The sequence below is a fragment of the Toxotes jaculatrix genome, chromosome 12 (genome assembly GCF_017976425.1).
Source record: "Toxotes jaculatrix isolate fToxJac2 chromosome 12, fToxJac2.pri, whole genome shotgun sequence".
NCBI classification, from domain to species: Eukaryota; Metazoa; Chordata; class Actinopteri; family Toxotidae; genus Toxotes; species Toxotes jaculatrix.
This window is the reverse complement of record NC_054405.1, coordinates 12914679-12940581: the sequence shown is the minus strand read 5'-3', so window position 1 is coordinate 12940581 and position 25903 is coordinate 12914679. Positions and strand designations below refer to the sequence as shown.

The 25903-nt window shown below is 39.7% G+C and overlaps 4 protein-coding genes across 6 annotated transcripts; all 4 read left to right on the top strand.

Moving 5' to 3' along the window:
• Positions 1–653: 653 nt before the first annotated feature.
• On the top strand, positions 654–7936 carry pdha1a (pyruvate dehydrogenase E1 subunit alpha 1a). Its single transcript, XM_041051102.1, has 11 exons — positions 654–786; positions 1567–1635; positions 1730–1903; positions 2146–2272; positions 2389–2480; positions 3055–3147; positions 3668–3823; positions 3980–4051; positions 4138–4205; positions 4695–4803; positions 5773–7936. Exons 1-11 carry the CDS (start codon positions 739–741, stop codon positions 5935–5937), a joined length of 1173 nt encoding a protein of 390 aa, XP_040907036.1. The 5' UTR covers positions 654–738; the 3' UTR covers positions 5938–7936.
• Positions 7937–8922: 986 nt separating this feature from the next.
• Positions 8923–12187, top strand: prdx4 (peroxiredoxin 4). Its single transcript, XM_041051103.1, has 7 exons — positions 8923–9236; positions 10478–10595; positions 10707–10823; positions 11111–11233; positions 11447–11577; positions 11797–11831; positions 12063–12187. The coding sequence occupies exons 1-7, from the start codon at positions 9023–9025 to the stop codon at positions 12111–12113; spliced, it is 789 nt and encodes a 262-aa protein (XP_040907037.1). The 5' UTR covers positions 8923–9022; the 3' UTR covers positions 12114–12187.
• Positions 12188–13638: 1451 nt separating this feature from the next.
• LOC121191255 (diamine acetyltransferase 1-like) lies at positions 13639–15675 on the top strand. The gene is made up of 6 exons (XM_041052420.1): positions 13639–13900; positions 14049–14100; positions 14254–14334; positions 14428–14529; positions 14682–14722; positions 14825–15675. Exons 1-6 carry the CDS (start codon positions 13835–13837, stop codon positions 14990–14992), a joined length of 510 nt encoding a protein of 169 aa, XP_040908354.1. The 5' UTR covers positions 13639–13834; the 3' UTR covers positions 14993–15675.
• A 420-nt stretch (positions 15676–16095) lies between these two features.
• LOC121190601 (zinc finger X-chromosomal protein) lies at positions 16096–25676 on the top strand. 3 transcript variants are annotated; one of them, XM_041051467.1, is made up of 9 exons: positions 16096–16556; positions 18777–18873; positions 19098–19163; positions 19284–19412; positions 20749–20898; positions 21127–21255; positions 21348–21482; positions 21652–21795; positions 22799–25676. In XM_041051467.1, exons 2-9 carry the CDS (start codon positions 18807–18809, stop codon positions 24097–24099), a joined length of 2121 nt encoding a protein of 706 aa, XP_040907401.1. In that variant the 5' UTR covers positions 16096–16556; positions 18777–18806; the 3' UTR covers positions 24100–25676. The 3 variants fall into 3 exon arrangements, with proteins under 3 accessions (XP_040907401.1, XP_040907400.1, XP_040907402.1); XM_041051466.1 differs by having other exon boundaries at positions 16097–16556; positions 19098–19412; XM_041051468.1 differs by lacking the exon at positions 21348–21482 and having other exon boundaries at positions 16100–16556; positions 19098–19412.
• The last annotated feature ends 227 nt before the right edge of the window (positions 25677–25903 follow it).

The following is a 25903-nucleotide window of genomic DNA, read 5'->3' as shown; positions in this document are numbered from 1 at the left end:
CACTATTGTGCCCTGGAACTAAAATTAGGCCTAGCTATGGGCCTCAGTATCCTCTCCATCCATCCAACTCTCTGTGCTCTCAGTGAATCTTACATAATCTGCCCATCAACTCTATTTTTCCTGCAGTTCCAAAAAAGAAATCCAGGTTAACTGTGGGTCAGAAAATAAATATATTTAAGAACATGCACCAATATAAAACTATTAAAAGCAAACTGGACAAATGGCCCTTCAAAATGATGATGGGTTGGACAGTATAATGTATAGTTAGAATTTGGATAACTGGTGAACACAAATGTTCAGGTCAAGGTCCTGGTGGTCTCTTTGACCGCTCACAAATATAACAGAGCAGGAAAACATGCTGTACATGCTGTTTTTTTGTTTGTTTGTTTGTTTGTTTATGACTTTTGACAAACAAAAAGAACATTTATTTGTTCAGGTATAGCCCATTTTACATGTTTTTTTCTTATTTGATGAAATAATAATGCTTCATGGTCATTTCTGTGTTTTGTCACCACACACCAAATGTGTGTGTGTATTTATTTTACTTCATTTAAAAACGAATCGCTCTTTCACCCTGGTGTTGTCATATTCGGGTCAGAGAAGAAGAGATGGCAGCAGCAGGTTTTTCCTGCCGGTATTTACGGCAGCGAAGAAGAACGAGCGGACCCGGAAGGACAGAGCCTGTCAGAAGGACGGAGCCGTGCAGTGCGGGAACTGTGGTGAGCTAGCTCGGGAAAGATGCTGACCAATATCTCTAATGTGCTGAGAGCTTGCGCCCAGAGAAATGTAAGTACACAAAGTTAAAACTTTCATAGCTAAACACTGCATTACAGTCTTCCTTAAATTCCTCCAGTGTTTACTCCAAACAGTACACTCATCTGGGTTCTGACCTTGTGAGGCCGAATGATAGCTTGTTTGGCTAACGCAGGGAAAAACTCCGCACAAAAATCTATACGACAGCTTTCATATGTTGGTCAGTGAAGGCCCAGCCCTTTAAATTTTTCCTTAATTTTACCTAGTTTAACTCCTTGGTTCGCAAAATACAGTTAGGGGCGGCCAGACATCTCATTCAGTGAAGTGTGGGGAAAATTGCATAACGTTTAAAGAATAGGCTTATTTTTATACCACTGGTCGTCCGTTCTCATACATTTTCCTGCTGAGATTCATTTCCTTAGGAAGACTTTTCTGAAATGTATAGTACTTGTAGACAAAACCTAAAACAATTATTCATGCCAATTTAAAACACTTTTATTACATCTTTTCTAAAACAGTCAGCTGAAGAGATCACAACACCAGCTGAAAGGTGCTTGAGGATTTCTAGAGATTATAACGGTTATAACTGAATTAACTACTAGGAGGTGGAGATGATGACCTGATGTTTGTCTGTTGTGCTGCACTTAAAAGGGAAAAAAACCCAATTGTTTAATTTACAGTGCTGGTATTTATTGATTTATTGGTATTTAATATTGATGCTTACACTTACTTTCTTACTTAGTTACAAATTTCACTTCTTCTAAGCGCATTTGAAATCTGTCATTTTTGAAATCTTCTTCTCTCCCATGTCAGGGGGCTGCAGCGGTCATATCAGCACGCACCTATGCTGACTTCACTACCCAGGCTACCTTTGAAATAAAGGTAAACTTCAAACACTAAGTTGTATTTTGAACGTATTTTGAAGCACGTGGCATTTTTTGTTGTGAATAATTCTGGGTTTTTCTTTTCTCTCCAGAAATGTGACGTCCACAGGCTGGATGAGGCCCCGGCCACTCAGGTGGTCATGACTCGCGATGAGGGTCTGCAGTACTACCGCATCATGCAGACAATGAGACGTATGGAGCTGAAGGCAGATCAGCTGTATAAGCAGAAGATCATCAGAGGATTTTGCCACTTGTATGACGGCCAGGTTGAGTGAACTATAATTTTCTCCAATCTATATAACAAAAATCACTCCAGCAAGATTATTAAATGGCAAAGTCTGGCGTTGTAATGCAGCCAGATACCACGCATCACCTTAAAACAGATGCTCACAGATGAGTAATGCATTAAAAATGATGCAGCAATGGAAATGCTTTTTTAATTTTTAGAGTACACCTCCACACGTAGGCCCACAGACACCATATCAAGCTGTTTGTTTTCTCTTCGTAGGAAGCCTGTGCAGTTGGTATTGAAGCATCAATTAATTTGACAGACCACCTGATCACTGCGTACCGTGCCCACGGCTACACTTACACAAGAGGAGGGACCGTGAAGGAGATCATGGCTGAGCTCACTGGTGAGTGTGCAATGCTGAGACAAAACCTCATGTTTGAGTTTAACAGACAAATTGTTCTCATGTTTTTCTTTCACCTCAGCATTTTTACCCCCATGTGTTTTGTTTTTAATATTCAGGCAGAAGAGGAGGTATCGCTAAGGGCAAGGGAGGCTCTATGCACATGTACTGTAAAAACTTCTACGGAGGAAATGGAATTGTTGGAGCTCAGGTATATGACCAAAGTCTAGTAGCAGGGTGTTTAACGCCAAACTTGCCAACTGGTCAGTCTTTATTCTGTTTCTTGTCCTTTGTGGTCAGTTATTTGTCACAATAAGTTAAAAAACTGGGCTGGACTAAACTAGTAAGACATCCAAAATATAAATGAATTAATATTAAATTTAATAAGAGAGAAACAAAACTTCTTTCTTTCTTAGCATCAACCTGTAATAAGATATGAGTGTCAGACTACCATATAGAGGCAAATCACGTAAAAGATTTAGCTTTGTACAAAAAAGTGATTTATTAACAACAAATATATCCAGTCAGGTAATTCTATGTGATGCAGTTGTCACGTGAAAACCCTGTAACTAAAACCTTTAAAACCGTTTTTATATATTTTATTTTATGACATCTATTGAAGGATTACATCCTTTGGGCTGATGAACTCACTGAAAAATGTTTGGTGATTGTATCAACATGAGACTGTATCAGTGTTGCATTAAGCATCTCCTTGTAATATGATTTAAACTAGTACTTTATGTTTTAAGGTCAATATAAACCTGACACATCTTGATTCTCCACAGGTTCCCCTTGGTGCTGGCGTAGCTCTGGCCTGCAAATATCAGGGCAATAATGAGCTGTGTGTCTGTCTCTATGGTGACGGTGCTGCCAACCAGGTATGGCCCAGAAATCACTGCAGTTTTTATCCTAGCTTTGTTCAGTTTACTGGTTGGGATCAATAGCAGCTTCATTTTCAAAGGTAGGGGACAGTCTTTCTCCAAAGATGAAGATTTCATACTACTTACATACTTCACTGACATCACTGTGAGTGCCTGTAAATATGACGACATTAGAATAGCAGCTTTAATAATAAATGCATACAATTACACTTCAGGTATGCAGTGCAGAGCTGCTACTGATCTTATAGAAATCCTGCAGCTGAGCTAACCCAGGCTCCTTGCTGCACACCTTCAAATTCAAAATGGCATTTGACATAAAATTTGCCATAAGGAGAAAAGATGGTCTCCAAGACACTAAACTAAGATGAAATAAGACACTTTCTAGCTTGTCTGTATAAACAGACTTCATAGCAACATCTGCTTTGTAATGTACATCTAATGCGAACTATCAAGATCTTTGGGGGAAAGAAAAAATCTTTATGCCACTTTAAAAAGAAATCCTTTGTGTACTTCACAGGGTCAGATCTTTGAAACCTACAATATGGCAGCACTTTGGAAGTTGCCCGTCATCTTCATCTGTGAGAACAACAGGTATGGCATGGGCACATCAGTGGAGCGAGCTGCCGCCAGCACAGACTACTTCAAGAGAGGAGAGTTCATTCCTGGTCTCCGGGTACTGTACTTCATCATTTCTCTCCACCTTTGTTGAGTGTTAGAGAGTAGTAGTCCTGTCCATATGATCAGTTTAGTATTAAATTAGCGTAATGTGTTTCCTGAAAGGAGCACATAATAATTCAGTGAAAATCTTGGATATTGTTTTTGTCCTCAGGTGGATGGGATGGATGTTCTGTGTGTTCGGGAAGCAACCAGGTTTGCAGCCGATCACTGCCGCTCTGGAAAGGTTAGTTAAAAATACAGAATAATATTAACCAGAAAGTGGGATTTTCATTTGCTCAGCTGAATCATTTTTCACCTGCTTTTCATCAGGGTCCCATCCTCATGGAACTTCAGACCTACCGCTATCACGGACACAGTATGAGCGATCCTGGTGTCAGGTAAAAATCACAGTTCCTGAGCTTTTGTAAACTTAAATTTGTTACAGCTTAAATCTTTAACTGATTGTCATTACTCTTTCTTGATGATCTTGAAAGCAGTTTTTAAGATAGTCTGTATATAGTGCAGTTCTTTATAATTTTAGAAATTAACAATATTAATCTGACCTACAATGTTATCCACACTGTGCTGCTGCCCCTCGCTTCTGCTGCTCTCCCACAGTAGTATTCGTGTATGCTCCTTCCTGCTGTAGTGGCCTTGCAATGCCCTGACCACAGCCAAGGGATGGACTGAGCACAGACACTAATATTGGTATTGGCTTTAGCAGACTAGCCTATATTGATACTGATATTTATATGAATACTGGTCCATAAAAGTAATTTAATGCTGGCAATCTGGATTTTCAAATACTTGGATATAGTGTCAGCTCTAACAGAGGATTGTAGTAGTGCATCCCTACAACATCCCTGCACCAATCTCTCCCCTTTCAGCTACCGCACACGTGAGGAGATCCAGGAGGTCCGCAGTAAGAGTGACCCCATCTCCATGCTGAAGGATCGCATGCTCAGCAACAACATGGCCAGCGTGGAGGAGCTCAAGGTAGGAAATACTTCTAGTTTGGAAAATGAAAAATAAAAAAATCCAGCCATGAATTCAGCTAATGACATTAGTAACAAGGCAAAAGTGTAGAGCATTTACAAAAACGCTTAAAAAAAGAAAAAAGCAATACAGCATTTAGAAATGAATTCAGTTTTCTGAAATGATGAAATTCAGTTTTATTGCCAGTTTTTGAGTCAGAAAAATGAATATTATATGAGTAAGTGAGCTTCATGGTTTAGCTACAGGGAAAGAGATTTGTGTGCTAGAAACATTACACAAATAACGTTATTGCTTAGTTGGTTGCTGATAGAATTAACTGCTGATAAATTCACGTAAAGACCATTTATGACACCAACATGTAGCCATGCATTTTAAGGTTATTGGTGGCTATTTCAAATGTTTCTTGAGGTTCTGAAGTGTGAAGTGTCTTCTTTGCCCAATACCATGCCACTGGCTGTTTGAATCACTTGTTAAGGAATATAATACGTTTTTGAGAATTCTACATTTTAAAACTTGTTAAAAACAAAGGACATGATATCTGCAGCTGTTCTCTTTTGAGGCACAATCATGTGGTGCTTTGTTTAAACACAAGAGGGTGCTGGTCTCTACTGAATTTAGCTTCTCCCCTTATGACCCCAGCTGAACTCACCACAGCACAAGTACTGTAGAAGTTGGCCTGAGGCAAACACAGAGGATAGGACTGTACAGTTATATGTCCAGCTGTTTAATGTTTTTAGTTTCCAGTTGAATTTGTGTACTGTATGTGTGTAATCTACTAAAGGTGCCTACTAAAAGTCCTTCTTGTATATTTTCTCATGTTAATGTACTATAATAATATATATAATTTTATTTTTGTTCCAATTTAACAGTACATTTGTTCAACCAAATTTCCCTCGCTGTGCACATGTACTGTATATGTCCAACAGCAAATGACTGTAATTCTCTGTCTTGCCTGTGTTGTGTCTGTAGGAAATCGATGTGGAGGTGAGGAAGGAAATTGAAGATGCTGCTCAGTTTGCCACCACAGATCCTGAACCCCCACTGGAAGAACTGTGCAACCACATCTTTTACAACAATCCACCAATTGAGGTGCGCGGCACGCACCCATGGTCCAAGCTAAAGTCTCTTAGTTAAAGTTTTTTTCATCACATCATCCATACTATAATATATTGACCCCCTTCACATATACGCACACATCATTCAATGTTTCAGAAACTAGTGCCTCCGATCCAAAGCTTAAAGCATCAGCAAGTAATTAAATTAAATTAAATTAAATTTCAGAGCTGTTTATTTCAACAGCTGGGGCCATATTCACAAAGATGTTCTGAGAATCAAATTAGCAAAGATTGTTAAGAGCATTAAATGGTTAAATCCTTTGTTTCAGTGTTATTTGTCTTGCAGTCCCTCCTCTTTACATTTTGTTTGTCCATGTCTGAATTCAGACACAGTCAGATATCAGGGCTCATTATTATATCTTTAAGAAGAGCCATTTACTGACATTAGCTTTTTATACATCCTGAAAAGCTTTCATCTTCCATAGTCTTGAACGTTGTTTTTTTTTTTCTTTTTGCTTAATAAATTGTTCATTAAATTCCCAGAAACACAAAGCCTTTCAGAGGGAAATATAAATCAGACGGACATGGCAGTAAGTTTTGGTGCTCAAAACAACTTCAAGTGCCATTGCGTTGTGACAATGAGCATTCATTTTATGTTTAGTAATATTAATCACCCTCCAAGACATTAGTGGGTTATTTAAAGTCTTCATTCCTCTCATGTATGAAGTAAAATTGTAAATTCATTTCAGGGGGAAGCTCCAGGAATTACTTAAGCTTCTGTATTTCTTAACATTAAGCACTTAACTTGAACTTCAGAAGATTTTGTGAATCTGGCCCTAAGTGAATAAGTTTAGCAGATTCTAAATTTGCTTGTTTGATGTTTATCTCGGGTCGTTTTTGAGGTGTAATTAAGCAAATGTTCATTCAAGACTCTTCATCTCAAAAAGAGACTGTCTGACCTGTAAAAATGGCTTTGTACTCTTTATACTTAAGTGTACATGATAAATAATTCAATTTGAGTCGATCAATTCTTTTTTTTTTAACCTCTTGTTACAAAGACATCATAAAAGACAGCAGGGTAAACGCTGTTGTTATTATCAACATTCTCAAAATGTCTCCCTGTTTTTCTTTCTATATACTGTATGTAAGAAAGAGTAAAGAATACCAAGGTTTGAAATATTTTTAATTTATCTTGCCAAACCAAACGCGTGCCTGGCAAATTTAGTGTTGTTTAGAAGATGAATGTTTTTTTTTGTCGCACTCCAAGCTGAGCAGGTGATTCTATGCATCTAAAAGTGAGATGTGTGAAGACAGATGTTCACAGAGTGCGTTTACATACATATGGTTACGTTGCAGATACTCAGGTGCCGGTATGAATTTCTTGGCACAAACATTAACAGCTCATTTACATGTATTTGGAGAAGCTCTTATTCCATTTCTGATGTACATATGTAAGAATATGTATTATTCAAAATGACCACAGTCGTAACCATTGGTAAATGTACACGTTATGACTTCGAATCTGAGTGGATACATCAGCTAAGCTTCGTTATTCCAGTTTTCCAAATCTAGGAGAGATGTTGGGTTAAGTGTTGTTGGTTGTGTAGCTCAGAAGGTGGCACAAAAATCAACTATAACTCAAATGTACAGGGATACGTGAACATTTTGAATTTCAGTCTGTTTTCTTTTCTGTCAATTTCTTGAACACACTATTGTGACAAAACTAACATCTCAAGTAGCAATAGAAAAAACAACCTGCATATCAGCATGAATTGCTAGCAGTGAGCTGCCATGTTTGTCTTCACACACAATTAGTGTCCATACATTTTGTAATAATCCTTGTCACCCTCTAAAGGGTACCAGAAGGGAAGGGTCTTTTCTCTGTAAAGTGAAAAGTTTTTATTTAACTAAGAAAACAGACTAACATTTAAAATGTCAGTACCTGTCTTAATACAACTGAAAATGCCTACAGTGAGTATTTGTAGTAAACTGTTACATTGAGAGTGGCAGACGGCAAAAGGCAACATGGAAAAACTGGTTCTATGTGTGATCCTCTGTAATAAAAAGACTGTAAGGTACTATATGTGCTTCCTTCTCTTTGTACAAACATATAAAGCTATATATACTTTTTCAGGAAACTAATTGGTTTATATATACATTATTCTTAGAGTGAATTTTTTTTTTACTACAAGTTTGTGTCAGAATAGCAGCAACATGTTCATAATTTTCAACTGCCACAGAGAAGAAAGTAGGCAGTGAAGGAAACTAATATAAAGAGCCAGACTACATCAGAAAAAAAGTCTAGTATTCACTTTCCTTCAATCTCTGGTTTGGTGCTTAACAACTGAAAACATTATCAGTCTCTTTAACTTGTTGGATTTTCTAATCTACAAGTGCCATCTGTTGACTTTGTTAGCTTTTTTCTTTGGGTTGTTGACTACCTGGCACTGGAAGTGACTCACTTGTGGTTTTATGGGCAGGGTCAGGGAGAGTGACTGCACGTCCCTGCTGCAGGAGCAGCAATGTTGCAGAAACACAGGTGAACTGATGCAGGTCAGAAATAATGTATTTCGTTTTGAATGGACATGTTTGCCTTTATTTGTTCGGTCAGTATAATATACACTTGAAATGTCAAGCATTTATATTTAAATTCCATGTTCCCTGCTTCGTAGGTCACTCAACATCTCAACAATGTTCATTTGTGCAATCAATCTTGCAGTACTTTTTACTGGGCTAAACACACAAAGACACACGAAAATTTATGCTGACCAGTACCACCTGTTGCAGGTGTTAGCAGTGGGTAGATTGAGTTTGTCTTTTGAGTGTTTTCACTCTCAGCAGAAATAAGTATGTTGAACTGTGGAGCAAGCATGGCAGAAAATAGTAGCCTGTTTATTTATCTACGCATTTATTTTATCTATCGTGTCACTTATTCACTGATGGAGGCTGGGACTTGTTAAATGGGAAGACTGTGGAGCAGGGAGTGGGAACCGTGAGCTTATTAACTCCAGAAGATGGCAGTAATGTGAACAAGGAGGACTCCAGCTGCTGCAGAACCTGGTTGGAGAAGAAGAAGAAGAGCAGGAAGAAGCCTCCTCAAATCCTACCTAAAGACTGAAACACATTATCAGTCAGTGGCTACGTGCTCTCAGAGGGACGGCACAATGGAGTTTCTTTTCCACACCGGTGTGAAGCAGGAGTTTTTCTGTGCGCTCAGCACCGCTCTCCTCCTCCTCCTCACCACGGTCACGTCTGCGGATGAAGGCGCTAATGCGAAAACTTCCCAGTGTCACAACTACGCGGGAGGACACGTCTATCCCGGAGAGGCTTTCCGTGTGCCTGTGTCCGACCATTCCCTGCACCTCAGCAAAGCCAAGAGTGAGTTTCCCCCAGCATCGTTTTCACCCTCAGTTGGCTAATTATTGTTTGCATATTCAAAATGCGCAGTGATTTCTTTTTCCTCCTGCAGCAGCTGCTGCAGCTTCAGCACGCTGATCCTGCTGTCAGGACAATAGAAACAAACTGACAGGCTCTGTCTGCAGCCTGTGATATAATGTGATTGACTGTGTCTTGTAGTTTAATTCTCAGTTGAGACTTTAAAATGTTACTTACATTGGGCCTAACTTTAAAATCAGGTGGTTTTTGTAGGACACGTCATTCTGTGAAATTCATTGGACTCAGGAGAGTTCCTCTCCCCGCCCCTCTGACACATGACGGTGCATGGCACAGCACCAACGCTGGTTAGTGCAGACATAATAACACGAGAGGCTGGACAAAGTATCAGAAACACTTGGAAACTATCAGAGGCATACATTAAACTCGTGGGGCCATGTAATATGCAGCCTTGTAAGCTGGTGTGAGTGTCTGAGTCAGCTGTTATAACCATGTCCTCTGCTCCTCTGTACTCAAAACTTTGACTCACTGTTTGTCATGTGTCGTCATGAGTTTTGAGACTTTACCCCATGCCACTGTACCTAATTTTGCAGTGTTTGTGCACCAGCAACCACTGGCCCCAGTGCTTGTTCCACTGTGTTGCTCATTGCAATTGAGAAACTGTGTAATACATGCACTGTTAAAGAAAAAGACATCAAAAATAATGATGCCATATGTCAGATGTGGGGATACGTGCTCTGGCACAAAAAGAGTCGGGGTCACCTAAAGTAAAATTTATTATTTATTACAGCCACATTTGCACAAGTGCTGCATGTAATTAAGTCTATTTTTTGTGTAGGAAGATTTATTCTGATGATTTATGGACCAAATGCTTATAAATGAAAAAAAAAAATCAGAGAATTAAACAACAAATAAAAATAATCGTAAGTTGTAACCATGGGTAAATACATAACAGCTCTGTGGTCTCAAAATTTATATTTGAGTAAACTCAATAAGTCTTACACTTTTTACACTTTTAGTCCTCTAAAAGTGTAAAACTGCTGAAGATTCACTGTGAGAGTCACAATGTGCCTCTGAAAAGCTAAAGCACTGCCGTAATCTGTCATTTTCCCTGAACATTTTTGCTTACATTACATTTAATCAAAACTCATGTCATGGATTGTCTCAAATTAGAAAAAAAAAATCCAGGTTTTATCAATCAAATGTTATTTTTCTTCCTACTTCAGTTTCAAAGCCGGCACCACACTGGGAAGGAACAGCTGTCATCAACGGTGAATTCAAAGAGGTGAAGCTGTCAGACTACAGAGGCAAATATCTCGTCTTCTTCTTCTATCCCCTGGACTTGTGAGTAACATCAGAGGCACATGTTACATAATCACTTTGTTTGTGCTGCTGGAATTGCTGCACAACAGAATATGTCCCTGTGTTTAATGTGCATTGCTGTTTCTTTTGCAGCACATTTGTCTGCCCTACAGAGATCATTGCCTTCAGCGATCGTGTGCATGAGTTTCGTGCCATCAATACAGAGGTGGTGGCCTGCTCAGTGGACTCCCAGTTCACCCACCTGGCCTGGTAAGATTGCCACCCCCCATTGCACCTACATGCTATCAGGCTTTAATGGCTGAAGACAAAGCCTAATAATAACCAACGTCCAATAATAGACACTGTAGTAGACTGACTGAAGTGGAATAATGATCCAAATATATTTGAAGTTCAGTAGATGAATTGTAATGCATCGGGTGGTGTTACATTTTATTTCTTCAGGAGATTGGGTGTTTTTTTGTTGTTTTTTTGTGTGTTTTTTTTGGTTTGATTATTTTGTGTTCCAGTTCTCTACTCTAAATGTTCCCTTTTAACAGGATCAATATGCCCAGGAAGCAGGGTGGACTTGGACAAATGAAAATCCCTCTGCTGTCTGATCTCACACACCAGATTTCAAAAGATTATGGAGTCTACCTGGAGGACCAGGGACACACACTGAGGTATAGTTTCTCATGTACATTTATGGCAGTTATCAAAGTTTTATAGGCGATCAACTTAATGAAACATGTCTTGTTATATAACACTGTTATGCCACTCTGCTTTTGGAGTGGATAATAGGTGAAAGGTTATGGGAACAACTACCGTGTATAAGTTCACTGTAAACAACCAACATGAAGTTATGCTTGAACCTCACTTGTCCGTGTATCTCTCAGGGGACTCTTCATCATCGATGACAAAGGCATCCTGAGGCAGATCACCATGAACGATCTTCCAGTAGGAAGATCTGTGGATGAGACACTGCGGCTGGTCCAGGCCTTCCAGTACACGGACAAACACGGAGAAGGTATGACAAGCTCATTAAAACAAATTTACTAATTTTTTTTTCATATGTAAATTACTTTAAATTTTAACATCTGGAATTCACAGGGTTTTTTATGGATATATTCTAGTCATGCAGCAGTACTTGGAACTTAATAGCCGGTTTTCAGTGTATTTTCTTTTTTTGGTTCACTGGAGCTGTTTGAAATTAAAGTGCTGACTGCAATTATGTCTTTTTTCCCAGTGTGTCCAGCAGGGTGGAAACCAGGCAGTGACACAGTAAGTATCACTGGGGTTGAGACGGATCCTTGGTTAGGAACTAGTATTGCCCTAAATGAGGATAGAAGATCTCAGAGAGGGTTCCATGTGTTTGCAAATCAGTCTTTTGCTGTCAGGCATCTACATTAGTAACAACCTGGTTTACAGCATATTCTAATATATTTATATAGTCTAGTGTGAGTCTTATTATCATTGTTGTGCTTACTTAACTTAATTCATTCTTTCCCACAGATCATTCCTGACCCTTCAGGCAAGCTGAAGTATTTTGATAAACTGAACTGATCTGCGTTTCTGTTTTCCCAGCCTGTAAAATCCACCACGTACTAAAAGTTCAAATAAAATGTGTTTTCTTAAAATGCCTGTCTGGTCTGTCTTTATCTGACAGTTTTAGCTCAGTTCATAATTTTCTTTTCTTTAGTGCTGAAAGTTTGAAAGCCTGCATCACACTGGGAACGCTGTCACTGATGTGAATTCACCCAGTGGCTTTCAGATGTTTTCTAACAACAGCTGATTACAAAGTAAGAAAGGAGTGTCACAATGATACAATAGCTGTTACACAGCACAGCATACACTCCTTGCCTTGGAAACTAGCCCCAGGCTCTGCACATCAGGCATAGTCAGGCAAGACTTTTTGCATATACTCAAAGGATTAAATAAGTTTGCACTGGGACTTGTCTAAGAGCAAACTAGACAATTCTAAGAAAATGATGATTTAACTTTAACATCACCTCAAAAATGATGGATTATATCACATCCTAAATAATAAAGTTTCTACATGCTGAGATCTTGCATGTGGAAACATTAGGTGAAAGTGTAGCTGAGTCATAACTGGGAGTAAACAGTTTGGTATATTCTGCAACTGAAATAAAGCAAGGTTAAAGAAAAGTAAGTGCTGGAGTGTATAGAAATTCTGAACATTCAGTCCAGATGCACTGATTTTGGAACAGGAATGTTGTGATTTATAGCAGCTATGTACAAATGAATCAACTTTAAATAAAAAAAAAAAGATAAATATTCAGAGTCTACTGCATGCAACAGGGCTTTGCAACTGCAATTGAAATGCAAATAAAACTTTGTGAGGGAGGTTTGTGGTTTGTTTGTGCGAGTAGCAAAAATGCTCTTGAGCAAGTCAGCCGAATGCAACTGCATGAAGCCTGAACAGTCAAGGGTTGGTATGACTTTATATGACTGTCAACAGGTGACAGAACATCATGTGCAAGGTCATTTGCAGTATCGAGACAAAGTTTGAAAACATCTGACTAAAAGATGCTTTCCTGGCTACACCAAAAGAAGTCACCAGGTCTCAGCCTTGTATCTAAGGTAGCACATCAAGAGGTATCAGCTATCATCTGCTCATTCCTGAACAGCCAAAAGCTCAATTCAGTTTCCTTGTGTTCTTTTTTATTGAGGGTACAACCCATAAACAACATATTACATAAATGGGACTATCAACAGATCAATAAAATATTTTTTTTCTAATCCTAGCAATGTAAATGATTGTTTGACTCTTTCTGTGAGTGAGTCTTTGCAGAGCAGAAGCATTCATGACCCCTCTGAAGAGATTAGATTTAAATGTCGGATTAATGAAAAACTTCACACTCGCTTTCACATGTGGGTCAGTCCTTGCTCAGCTCCAGAGAAACTGTGTAGCGATCGTGTTTTTTTCCAGGTCTGGTTAATATTTACCTTTTAAACAACATTCAAATGAAGTACAGTGGTCAACATAAAGATAAGGGGCCAACAGAACAGAAAAGGAAACAGGATGTAAGGTGCTGTTTGCCCATGTTTAGATCATAGATCATTGAACAGGTTCCAGGAATATATAAAAGAGAAGTCACTGAAGCTGCTTTACCAGTCTGTGCGACACAGCCAATGCAATTCAGTATATGCTGGTTTTCTATTGTCGGGGGGTAAACTCCTGAGGAGCGGATGAAGAAACAAATTTTGCTTTTATTCACATTCAGAGGACTAGTGAGTAAAGGGAAAAAGGGCAAAAAGAGGAAATGGCCAATTTCATATTACGGACAGCTGAACCCAAAGATGTGTCTGATATCCTGCGACTCATAAAGGTAAGCCAAATGTTAAAGCCTAATATACTAACAACCAATATTACATTTTGACCTTTTGATCCAAACCTCTTATCTCTGACCTACTATCGCTAATGTAGTTACAATCAAAAGCATAGATCGTCGGCTTTCTTGTCTCTTTGTCTTTTAGGAACTTGCTAAATTTGAAGAGATGGAGGAGAAGGTCAGGCTGACAGAGAAAGGTGAGTCAGTTTAGTCTACATTATGTTGAACTATAAGCATACATTTTATACCTATATTTACATGGTTTTTGAAAAAAAAAAAAACAAACAAACCCAAAAAAACAAACCCAAAAGTCTTCATACATTCTTCTAAATTCAATCTCCCACCTGCAGATCTGCTTGAAGACGGCTTTGGGGATCATCCATTCTACCACTGCTTGGTCGCGGAAGTCCCAAAAGAGCAGAGCTCAGACGGTAAAAAGATGCCTCTAACACAAAGCGCTTCACAGTTTATGAGTCATATTTATCCCCTTCCCTTTAAATTCAACTCATGGTGTTTTCTTTTAGGGTACACTGTAATTGCCTTTGCCATGTACTACTTCACATATGACCCTTGGATTGGAAAGCTGCTGTACTTGGAAGACTTCTTCGTTATGCAGGAGTTCCGTGGTAAGGCTGTTGACATGTGCTGTTATATGGTGGTGGTAAAAGTTAATGAGTCACAGATAACAGGTTTTGCAATATCAAGGGGCATTTTTTTTACACATACTCACTTGAAGTAATGGTTTTAATTACTCTCTGTACATTTAATCTTGCACTAGGTCTTGGCATTGGTTCACAAATCCTGAAGGTTCTGAGTGAGGTACGGCTGCCACTGTACAGTTATAGCGTCTTTGTTGACAGATTCATCTTAATTTCAACTGTATTTAGTACTTCATTTGTCCTTTTTCTTCCCCTTCCTTAGACTGCAGTGAGGACTCGGTGTAGCAGCATGCACTTCATCGTAGCAGAAAACAACACAAAGTCTATTGAGTTCTACAAGCGAAGAGGAGCGTCTGATCTCTCCTCGGAGGAGGGCTGGCGTCTGTTTGAGATTGAAAAGGAGGAGCTACTGAAAATGACTGCCAAATAGAGTATACTGTTAATTGACTTGTACTGGCTGTTGGTAATAGCAATAATCCTATTTGTCAGTGATTTGGCACAGTCAGAAGTAATATATTTACCAATCAGCTGTTGCCTTTTGATGATAAACTACTTTTGCTAATTTCATTTCATCTAAAATTCAAATCTCTGCTGATAAATGAATGTGCATTGAACTTTTGGAATAAACACGCTAACTATACTGAAGAAGATTTTGTTTCATTTGAATGATTCGTTTGGAGATTTGAGAAAAGTTACCAAAGTTACCAAGTTATTTTGTGTATTTGTAATTTCTATCTTTGTAACCAACACATGACCCCTCTGTTTGATCTTGAGACTCTGAGTAATTTGGAGTACTTATTTGTAGAAGAAAGATCAAAATGTAAAAATACTTCATTACATGTAATAGTCATATTGAAAATGTTGCTTAAGTTACTGTAAAGAGGTACTGTCAGCAAAATGATGTATAACTGTTATTATATTACTGATGTATTATGGACGTAACATTTTAACTGCGACTAATCTGAACTATTTTACATACTGTTTGATTTGAAACATGGATTGTGAGTTTTCAAGTAAATGTAGTAATGTAAAAAGTACAAAAGGTTCTTCTGAAATATGGAATGAAAGAAAATCACATTTGTGCCTGAGTAAATGTATTCTGCCTAAAAATTGCAAATGTGAATTATTTTATTTATTTTACTTTCTACCTTTACCTGCATCAAGAGTTTTCATAATTTTCCTGTAAACACTACAATCTTACAATCTTTAGCTTTTGCTTTTTTCATCCAGTAATGAACTTGCAATTTATGGGCATTTATATATATATAAAAAAGAAGAAGAATTCAAAGGCAACTTTTTACAGTATAAAATGGGGAGAACCTAAACTAAAGCCAAAGCAGTTGAGACTGTCATGAAGAAACAAATGGGTTCATGTACCCTGAGGATGAAACTGATACAGTGATAGGGTCTTTCACTGGAAAGTAGTGGGCGGTTTGCTGGGTGCTCTCTGACTGGAGGTCATTGTTTAATCACCTTTTATTGACCATCTCACTGCTGCATACGAGTCCGCTGTGTGTGTGTGTGTGTGTATGCGTGTATGGGGGGTGGGGGGCAAACTGGAGAAGTCCTCAGCCCATTATTATCTGTACCAACCTCGGAGTATCAACTAATTAGAATCAACTCTACCGTACACGTTTTGACATAACCCGCTTGAACAGTGGTCTTCAGATTATGGCCTGTTGGTTCCTGCCGGTCTGATTTCCACCGCAACCCTTCCGCATTTTCCTGCCGCTCTCGGGCTGTGACGTGTCGTGCTGACGGCGGCCTCGGAGCTGGAGGAGCGGGGGGCTGTAGCATGACAAGATCTGGCTCCAGACGCCCTGCTTTGCTTTCAGCGGAGCTCCAGAAACAACCCTTAACCCCTCCTTCTCTGCTCCTCTCCGGCCCGCCCAAATAACACAAAATTCCCGACTGAATCCTGCCCGAGTCTGGGGGAACCAGGCGGCCTGGGAAGCCGAGAAGCGGACAGAGGCCATCCCTGCAGCACAAATCTGGTACGCGAGTTATTTTTGATCCCGGGTTGCTCGTTTGCGGTGCTATGTTCGCATTTGAGCATGGCAGTGTCTCTTTGTATTTGCATGCATGTGATATTTTAATTTATTTCTTTATTCTCACCGAGAGGCCGCAAAGGGTTGGGCCTTTTCTTCTCGGGCCCAGGCCTCAATAGAGGCCGTGATTGGTAATTCAGGCCTATCCTGTTAGCTAGCCAGTCCTACTGAAAGTGAAGTGTTTTTTTTATTCGCCAGTCGTCGTTGGCTAACGTGATTTCTGCTTGATTATAGCACTTGATGTACAGTGTATCCGTCAGTAGAAGTGCAATTATAATTTCTCATCGCCGAAGTGTGTTTTTGTGTAAGTGTTATAATTAGCATTCGTACAGACATTAAGCTAACAAAATGGCGGACGCTAGTGTGATGAAAATCGGTTGTGGAAAAGGAGTGTGCGTTTAGCCCTCCTCCCGTTATGCTCAGCATTGTAGACCTAACGTAACCTCGCTTCTTTCTTTCCTCGTTTCATCTTACTGTGTGTGTGTGTGTGTGTGTATATATATATATATATATATGTCGTTGCAGTTAGCTGTTGCTAAATGGGTGTTTTGGCTGTGACAGTCGCCTTTTGCGTTGCGTTTAATCGTTGCTAACGACTCTCCAGTGGTCAGTTAAAGACACTGCCGTGAATCATCTCATCTGGTTTTTCTTTAGTGTTGCATGAATGAGATGCTGGCTTAGTCCGATCACCCGAGTATGTTTTTAACGTGTTGGCGGCATATTTCTGCACACCGGTGCACTGTGTTGCGAGCCGCATCTCCACACACCGTTGTCATCTTTTTTTTCACCTGGAGGTGGGGGATGGTACATTCATTGGAAATTAAATGGCACCCCGGCTGCATCGTCCACGCCACTGTTTACATCTCTGCACCCCCTCTGTGTATGTGATACCCAGGTTTCTGTCGTACATTATCCCGCCTTCATATCCATGATGAATGCAGTGTTTAAGGAGAGATTTTTGTTTGATTTTGGCAGCTGTAATACTGATGCAATTATGCCACTGGTCATTTTACTTTCTGTCCTTTGCCGCAGACACAAGCTAACACTGCAATAATCAGTTTCCTTAATTGTAATTTATTTAGTTACTGAGCTTTCCCTCCCAGTATTGCAGTCAGTTTGCCAGTGAGGTGAGACGTTTTTGCAGTGCAGTATTTTTTTTAAATATCAGGTGACCAGTGACCTTATCTTGTTGTTTGTGTGAATAAAATGTCAAAACAAATGAAGCTCTCTATAGAGAAACTTGTTTACTTTAGGAGGTACAACAAAATTCAACAAAGCACAATGGGATTTAAAACAGAGCTGTTAACAAGACTTCAAGAATAACATAGCATACAATCAAATATATCATATTATTATAGGTTATTATTTGAAAAGTTTATATGCAAGTGCTTGCTTGTGATCAAACAAAAGTATTGGGTTTGGTAACCAGTCCTATTTCTAATAGAGAATGTCTAATGTGTACAATGTTGTTGAGCCCCCAGAAATCAATATATATTGGATTGTCTACTAAACAACTGCCTTTTCAAGATGGTTATGTATTAATTGTTAAGGTGATGCTCAGGCAGCAGTAGTTGTGCAGCACCAGCTCAGTGTTCTCTCTGTCATGTGAATCACGTTATAATATCAAATTTACACACTGCATTTTTCTTCAGCAAGCAAAGAATAACAAGGTTGTTGTAGCTTTCCCTTGGAGGCATATCTGGTAAAAGAAATTACCTTGATTCTGTGTAGGTTAACATACTATATTACACTCATGTTTGAAGATCTATGTGATCTGGTTTGCTGTTATAAAATTCACATGGTTTCAAATCATATTAATGACCATGAACACTAAGGTGAAGTTTTTTTTTTCAGGTTCACAGTTCTGACACACAGCACAAGGAAAACATTTTCCAGATAGTTTTTAATGCATATCATTTTGCAGTCACAACAGTGTGTGAGAAAATGGACTTAGATTAACTGCAGTACATTTGTCCAATCTACTGTTAAGCAACATAGTGACGAGAAAATGTAGTACTGTAGTAGTGACAGACTTATGTAAGCCAGTAACAGCATGACAGTATAACTAATCTATCACTTGTTGACATTGCTGGGGTTTGCATTGTTCTTCTGTTCAACTGTTTCCAACAGTTTAGCTCATCAAAGATTTCTGTCATTTGCTTTCAGCTGTTCAGTAACAAATGCAGTGCGAGGACAATGGATGAGGATGTCACCAGGCTTGCAATACATTCTGAAGAGCCTAAAATAATATTGCACGGATCGGGTAATTAGCCATGCTTATATTAATTTCTGTTTTTATTCACTCAAAGAATGATTGTGGGTATGTGTCAGTTTTGATAAATGTGGTGAAATGTCTGAAGTGAGATGCTTGTATGATTTCATGATGTGTAAGAAATCAGTAAAAACATTTAATGCATCATTCAAAACATTCACACACAATTGCTCTTGACTGTTCTCTGGTTAACTGGGTTATCCTGCATCTTTCAGATGAGGGTGGTGCTGGCGGGCAGGAGTTTGTTGTGGAGCTTCAAGAGACTGTGTTGGTGTCGGAAGGTGAGGGGGAAGGCATGGCAGTTCACAGGTTTGCCCCAGACGAGTTAGTCATCCAGGATGCTGTTGAGGATGTGGTTTCTGAGTATGTACACTGCGATGAAGATGAAGATGTCGCTGTAGAAACCTGCGTGATGGCTCTGGAGGGCGAGGAGGAAGGTGTTGCCATGGGAGACATCCCTGAAGATGGGCTGGACCCAGAGCAGCAGGACGACGACCAAGATGGCTGTGGAGATTATCTAATGATATCCTGTAAGTTTACGGGTGCATACATTCTAACCAGATACAGATGATACACCCATCGTCTGTCTCCTCTGTCCTGACAACAGCAGCTGAAGGTCTGTTAAAATGACACCGAATTTAGCCAGTCCAGGTGCATTACCACCTGAGATGCATCTATGTGGTTATGTGTAGATGTCAGTGGTTAAGTGTAAATGAATGTATCTTAAATCTCATCTGGCTTTAAAATGACAGGCATAATTTGGGATTTATATGTTCAGATGTGGTATTGTGTTTACATGACAGAATTTCTAAACGTGCTAGTAATGGTTTTAAAACATTATAGGCTAGGTTACTGTGTAGAGCAGAGTGATTTTTATGTGTTTTTTTTTTAGCTTTGTTGAAAGTTCAGCTCTTATGCAAGATGTGTTAAATGTATTTTATGTTTTATTTATAGACCAAGACCAAATGTGCCAGCTTTTGCCAAAATATTAAGTACAAGATGTTAAGTATCTTATTACACCTCTGTTGAGGTGAAGAAATGCTTTTGGTTTTTGTTGGTTTAAGTGAGACAAAATGGTAACACTGTGTTGAGTCTGGTTACTGCATAGAGTTTTGCACAGCTACTAAGTTGCATACAATTTTAGACCATAACAAATTACAGATATCAAATTTTAAACATCTCTGATGCCACATAATTAGCACAAGAAGCCAGTTTCCTTTTTTTAATCTGCAATTATAACAGCAATTATGCAGAGCTGACTGCCCCATGGTACATTTTCCTTGTCTAACAACCCAAAGTGGTACTTTGTTCACTGTCTGAAGATAAGTATGAAATTGACTGTCATTCCCATTAAGTGATTTAACCTGAACTCACTGTGCACAAGCTTTGAGATTGTCTTTAGCCAGTGAAGCTTTAATGAAGGGATACTGATGGCATTTAAGAGGCTGTGGGGTGTGTGAGATGAAAAACATCTTGTGGTGAAATTTAAACTCAGTTTTGATTTGCTGGAGTATTTATAAACTGGAAAACATTCTAAACCATTATTTTTGAGGATATTTAATGGTACTGGATCTCAGAATTGACCATTTATCATGACCATTAATTGACAAGTAACATTTGAGGATTCAGACAAATGTATACAAAATTGAGTATTAAAAGCAATCAGCCTTATAAAATTTATAGATTTATACAGAAATGGTAAAGTCATATCCAAGCTGCATCCTCGCTGAATATAGATGGGGAGAGGTATTAAGCATTCATGTTGTGAGAATTAACACTGCCACCAGCTTATGGCTGGCAGACCCCACACACTTGTACATACATTAATGAACATTAATGAAATGTGATGTGTTTCCCCCTCATTAGTGGACGAAGCAGGTAAAATGGTGTCCGAGGATGGAACGGAGGTAACAGTGGAGGGGGCCGTGGAGGACCAGGAAGTGGAGAAGGATGAGGATGGGCAGGAGGTCATCAAGGTCTACATCTTCAAGGCTGATTCTGGGGAGGACGACATGGGTGAGCAGCAGTTAACCTTCAGCCTCTGCTTGGCTGTGATTTGACCCTTCTTTATTTCAGAGTGTTTTTGATTTCCACAAAATACTCTTATTAGATGAGTCTAATCATCAACCACTCACTGCAAATAATTTGATAGAATATTGCTTCATTTTGCAAAACAGTTTTCTGTAAATTATATAAAATCGAGGAGCTTGATGAGAGGATTTAAATGGTGTTTTTATCCTGCAGGAGAATCGGTTGACATCAGTGATGGAGACACAGAGAGTGTGGCATTAACTGAATCTTCAGGCCAAACGCTCAGAGAGAAGATGGTTTACATGTCTGTCGGGGATTCGCATCACAATCAAGGAAACCATGGTGAGTCGTCTACGTGCAAGGAGCGGGGATGACTGTCATGAAACTAAACGTCACTAGTTTTTTGGTTTTGTACATGTTGGGCTCATCTACAGGTGGGCCCAAGGTGACTGATGAGGTATATATGGAGGTGGTGGTAGGAGGTGAAGAGCCAGTTACTCACGACCGCTCGTATGACAGCGTGTCTCTAAGCAAGGACTTCATGCCTGTGGCCTGGGCAGCTGCTTATGGTCAGCACCCCTGTCTATTAAATTGCTTTTAAAACAACACTGGAAGCCTGTGCATCAACCACGCCTCAGCGCGTCTTGGCTTAAGCTTTACAGATGCTGTTTTATTTAATTTATTTAAAAAAAAAAAAAAAAAAAAGACTGTGTCAAAGACAGTCCTTTGCTCTCACAGGTGCGGACGATAGCGAGAGTTGTGAAAACCGCAACGGTGCAGCCAGTGCACTGCTGCACATCGACGAATCAGACGGGGTGGATGAGATCAATAGACAACGCAACAAAAGCAAGAGACGGTCGGAGCCTCGACAGGTCCAGACAGGTAAGGTCAACACAAAGGATATGGAAGTTGCCTTCTCAGGCCAGTTTTGCATGTAAATAATAAATGCTGTCCAGTGCTTAGCAGTAGCTGAATTGATGCAGTAAGGAGGAAAGCTGCAATAATTTCCATTCCAATAAGCAGTCAAAGCTCTGACACATTGAATTTAATTAAAAGCAATGTTTTAAGGGACTTGTTTATTTTGTTTTGTTTTTTTTATTTTTTCCCTTTTCTTTCCAGCTGTTGTGTTCCTCTAGTTTATCTTGATGATATGTTTTTTTTATTTTGAAGATGCCCCTGCACAATACATACAAAAACTTTACACAGTACTACTTGTGGTGTGGTGATGTGTCAGCAGGGCTGCATATCGGCACAGCATGTTGTTTCCTTCTAGCCCCCTCTGTGCCTTGTAGCAGCAGTTAAACTTGACTTATGTCCTTTGCACAGGCTTATCAGCAGTTTATATGTGTTCTTCTCTGGCAGTTACCTCATGTGAACAAGTAGTTTATAATTTACCTTTTTATGTTGGCCTTCAACAAGATTGTCTCCGCTTTCATTAAAAAAAATGTACCATGGTCAAGTGGAGCAGCAAACTCAAAAGTTATGGTTTTGAAAATCCCGTGCTTTATGAAACAACTTAATCAAACCACAAAGTCAGGACTTTGCCGGCACTGCAACTGGTTTTACAAGTTGGCAAAACTCTATAAATAATTTCTCAGATTCTTGTACTGAGGACCTCTAAAATGTTTTGTGCTGCTTTACTTTGCTGTTTGTCTTAATGTTATGTTTTTCTGATTTTGGCTTTCAGTGTTCATATATTTCCTTGTGCATATATTCCTTGTTCCATTAATTGTTAAAATTATTAAATTAAAGAATAAATGGTACTTCTCACCTTTTCAAATGAGTGATTAGAATTAAACACCATAATCAACAAAATGTTTACTTGAGAAACAAGAGTATTGCCATGCTGTCATGTACTTTTCCCTTTTGTCATTTTTCTCTCCAGCCATCATCATTGGTCCGTATGGTCAGCCTCTGACAGTTTACCCCTGTATGCTTTGTGGTAAAAAGTTCAAATCACGAGGCTTCCTGAAACGCCACACCAAGAACCATCACCAGGATGTTCTGACCAGGAAAAAGTACCAATGCACAGACTGTGACTTCACCACCAACAAGAAGGCCAGTCTCCACAACCACATGGAGGTGCACGCTCTGAGCAGCAAGGCTCCGTTCGAGTGTGAAATGTGTGGCAAGGAGTTCCACCAGCAGGCGGCGCTGTTCTCTCACAGACTGCAGCATCACCACCGAGAGCCCAAGAGCCAGCCGCCTCCACCGCCCACCAAGATGCATAAATGCAAGTTCTGTGACTATGAAACTGCTGAGCAAGGACTGCTCAATCGGCACTTATTGGCCGTTCACAGTAAAAGTTTCCCCCACATCTGCGTGGAATGTGGAAAAGGCTTTCGACATCCTTCAGAGTTGAAGAAACACATGCGCACACACACGGGCGAGAAGCCTTACTCCTGCCTGTACTGCGACTACAAGTCGGCAGATTCCTCTAATCTCAAGACACACATCAAGACTAAGCATAGCAAAGAGATGCCATATAAGTGTGAGCGCTGTTTCCAGACCTTTGCAGAGGAGGAGGAGTTAATGCAGCACGGACTGACCCACGAGGAGAATAAGACCCACCATTGTGCCCACTGTGATCACAAAAGTTCCAACTCCAGTGACCTGAAACGCCATATCATATCTGTTCACACCAAGGACTATCCACACAAATGTGCTGTCTGTGGGAAAGGCTTCCACCGGCCGTCTGAACTGAAGAAGCACTCAATGTCCCACCGCACCAAGAAACTCCATCAGTGCCGGCACTGCAACTTTAAAATTGCAGACCCTTTTGTTCTCAGTCGCCATATCTTGTCTGTCCACACGAAGGAACAACAGGCCTCTCCTGAAAAGAGTGAGGGTAAGAGGACAGAGACGCACACCCCTGTTGTGACACCTAAGAAGTCTGCACCTAGTGGGTCCAGTGGCTCTGGCCCTCCCGCTAGAGTCAGTGCAGCCAGTTTAGCCAGCAGTGTGACTGTAGTTATTGGCAAAGGACAGAAAGAACGGAGAATTTACCAGTGCCAGTACTGTGACTACAGCACCGGGGATGCCTCGGGTTTCAAGCGACACGTGATTTCCATTCACACGAAAGACTACCCGCACCGCTGCGAGATCTGTTCGAAAGGATTCCGGCGACCGTCGGAGAAGAACCAGCATATCATGCGCCACCACAAGGACGTGGTGCAGACAGAGTGACTCTGACCGAGCCAAATACTGTGCCACAGCATAGAACAATGTTGAAGCAACCATCACACCCCAATCACTGCACCCTCAGCACAACACCTTTCACATTGAAATAATGTGGTGCGTGTGCGTGCTGCACTTAGTCCGTTCTGTTGTTTTGCTCTTTTTTTTTTTTTTTTGACCCTCAGCCTAATGTTTGTTCAGAAATGTATACATATGTACATAACATTAATGCTCTGTCAGAGTTAGCAACAGAACCCCCTCTGTAGACTTGCACTTTTAACTGCATGTCCCTTGCTGGTGACAGTGTGCATGGCAGATTGTGCAGATTGTCTCTTTGTAGATACACATTTTTGATTTTGCAGGCAGCAATCAGTTCTCGGTCAGAATGGTCCTAATTATTTGTCTCAAAACTGAAGTATAGTTTGCGAAACGTTTGCGTCATTTTGTTAAAATGTACTAAACGCAGCAGTAAGGATTAGCAACTTGTTCCCAGTAGCACTTGCCATCTTGGTAAAGATCATGATAAATGCAGTAATCAAGTCATGTATGGCTATTGTGGGTGCGTGTGTGTGTGTGAGAGTGTGAGCTGGAGAGTGAGTGACAAGAAAGCATCTGTTGTGCTTCCTGGTGCTCTGACCCCACCACTCTGTAACATAATGCTCTTTGTTGTGTTAACAAAAACACAAGGCCGGCTGTGTACAGCACCCAGAGAACAAAAACCCTATCATTCTTAGTTTCATCAACAGGGGATCTGCGAACATTTAATTAACACAAAATACACAGTGAAGTAGTGGATGTGTCATAGCAGTGAATAAAAGTTCACATATGCACCTGTATCGCGATGCGATCCTTACCCCACCACTGGATTGGTTGTCACATACTTGTTCGATTTTTCTGTTTCAAGTCAGTAAGTGTACTGTAAATTGTTCAGAACAAGTGCCCAAAGCAGTTGAGGTGAAGCACTGACTGACAGTATTTTTTAATCCAGTAAAGCTACCTGAAGAGTGGAAATTAATTTGAAAAAGAAAATTTGCGTGACGATAAGCTGTTCGTACGGATGGTTTCTTTATCTATGAACAAATTTGCTTTTCATATCACAGAAAAAGCTAAATTTACAAGCATCAGTATGATACCAATATTAGGCTGGGTTTAAAAAAAAAACATTTACATTAGTGTCCCAATATTAACTGTCTGGCCTAAATACAGTATATCTGGTGCTTCTGTCATGAAACTATGAACTCTTAATTTTCGCCAACACAGATGTACTTTTGCCAGTAGAAAGGGAAAATGTATATCTTTTTAGATGCAACTTCAGAAGACGGGTGCTGGTGGTGTACTTGTACTATGGCTTTTTACATTTTTGTTATCACCTGTGATCATTTCTGTTTTTATATTTATTTCATTTACAAGTTGTTGTATAGTTAAGTGTATCTAGACTTCTATGGGACGTAAATTATTGTTTTGTATACAAATCTGTACAAAGCGTGTAGATGTAAACACTTGATAAAAAGGAAATCTGAACTGTGTTGTTATGGATGTACTTCAACGTATTTGTTAAAAAAAGGTAATAAAAGCAAAGTATTTTAGCCCTTTGTCTTTAGTTTGCTCACATTGTAAAAGTTCCGCTCTGCTCAAAACATGTTTCAACTATTGTTAGTTCTCTTGGATGTTTGGTTGTCACTGTGCTGAATGATGAATGTGACGAGTCTGAGACTGTTCTCAAAGTCATTTGCTGAAGATGGAAAGTTTCCCCACTCAGCTTCAATCTGAGTTTAAAGGTACCCTATGGAGTTCTTGTAAATAAATAAGTTAT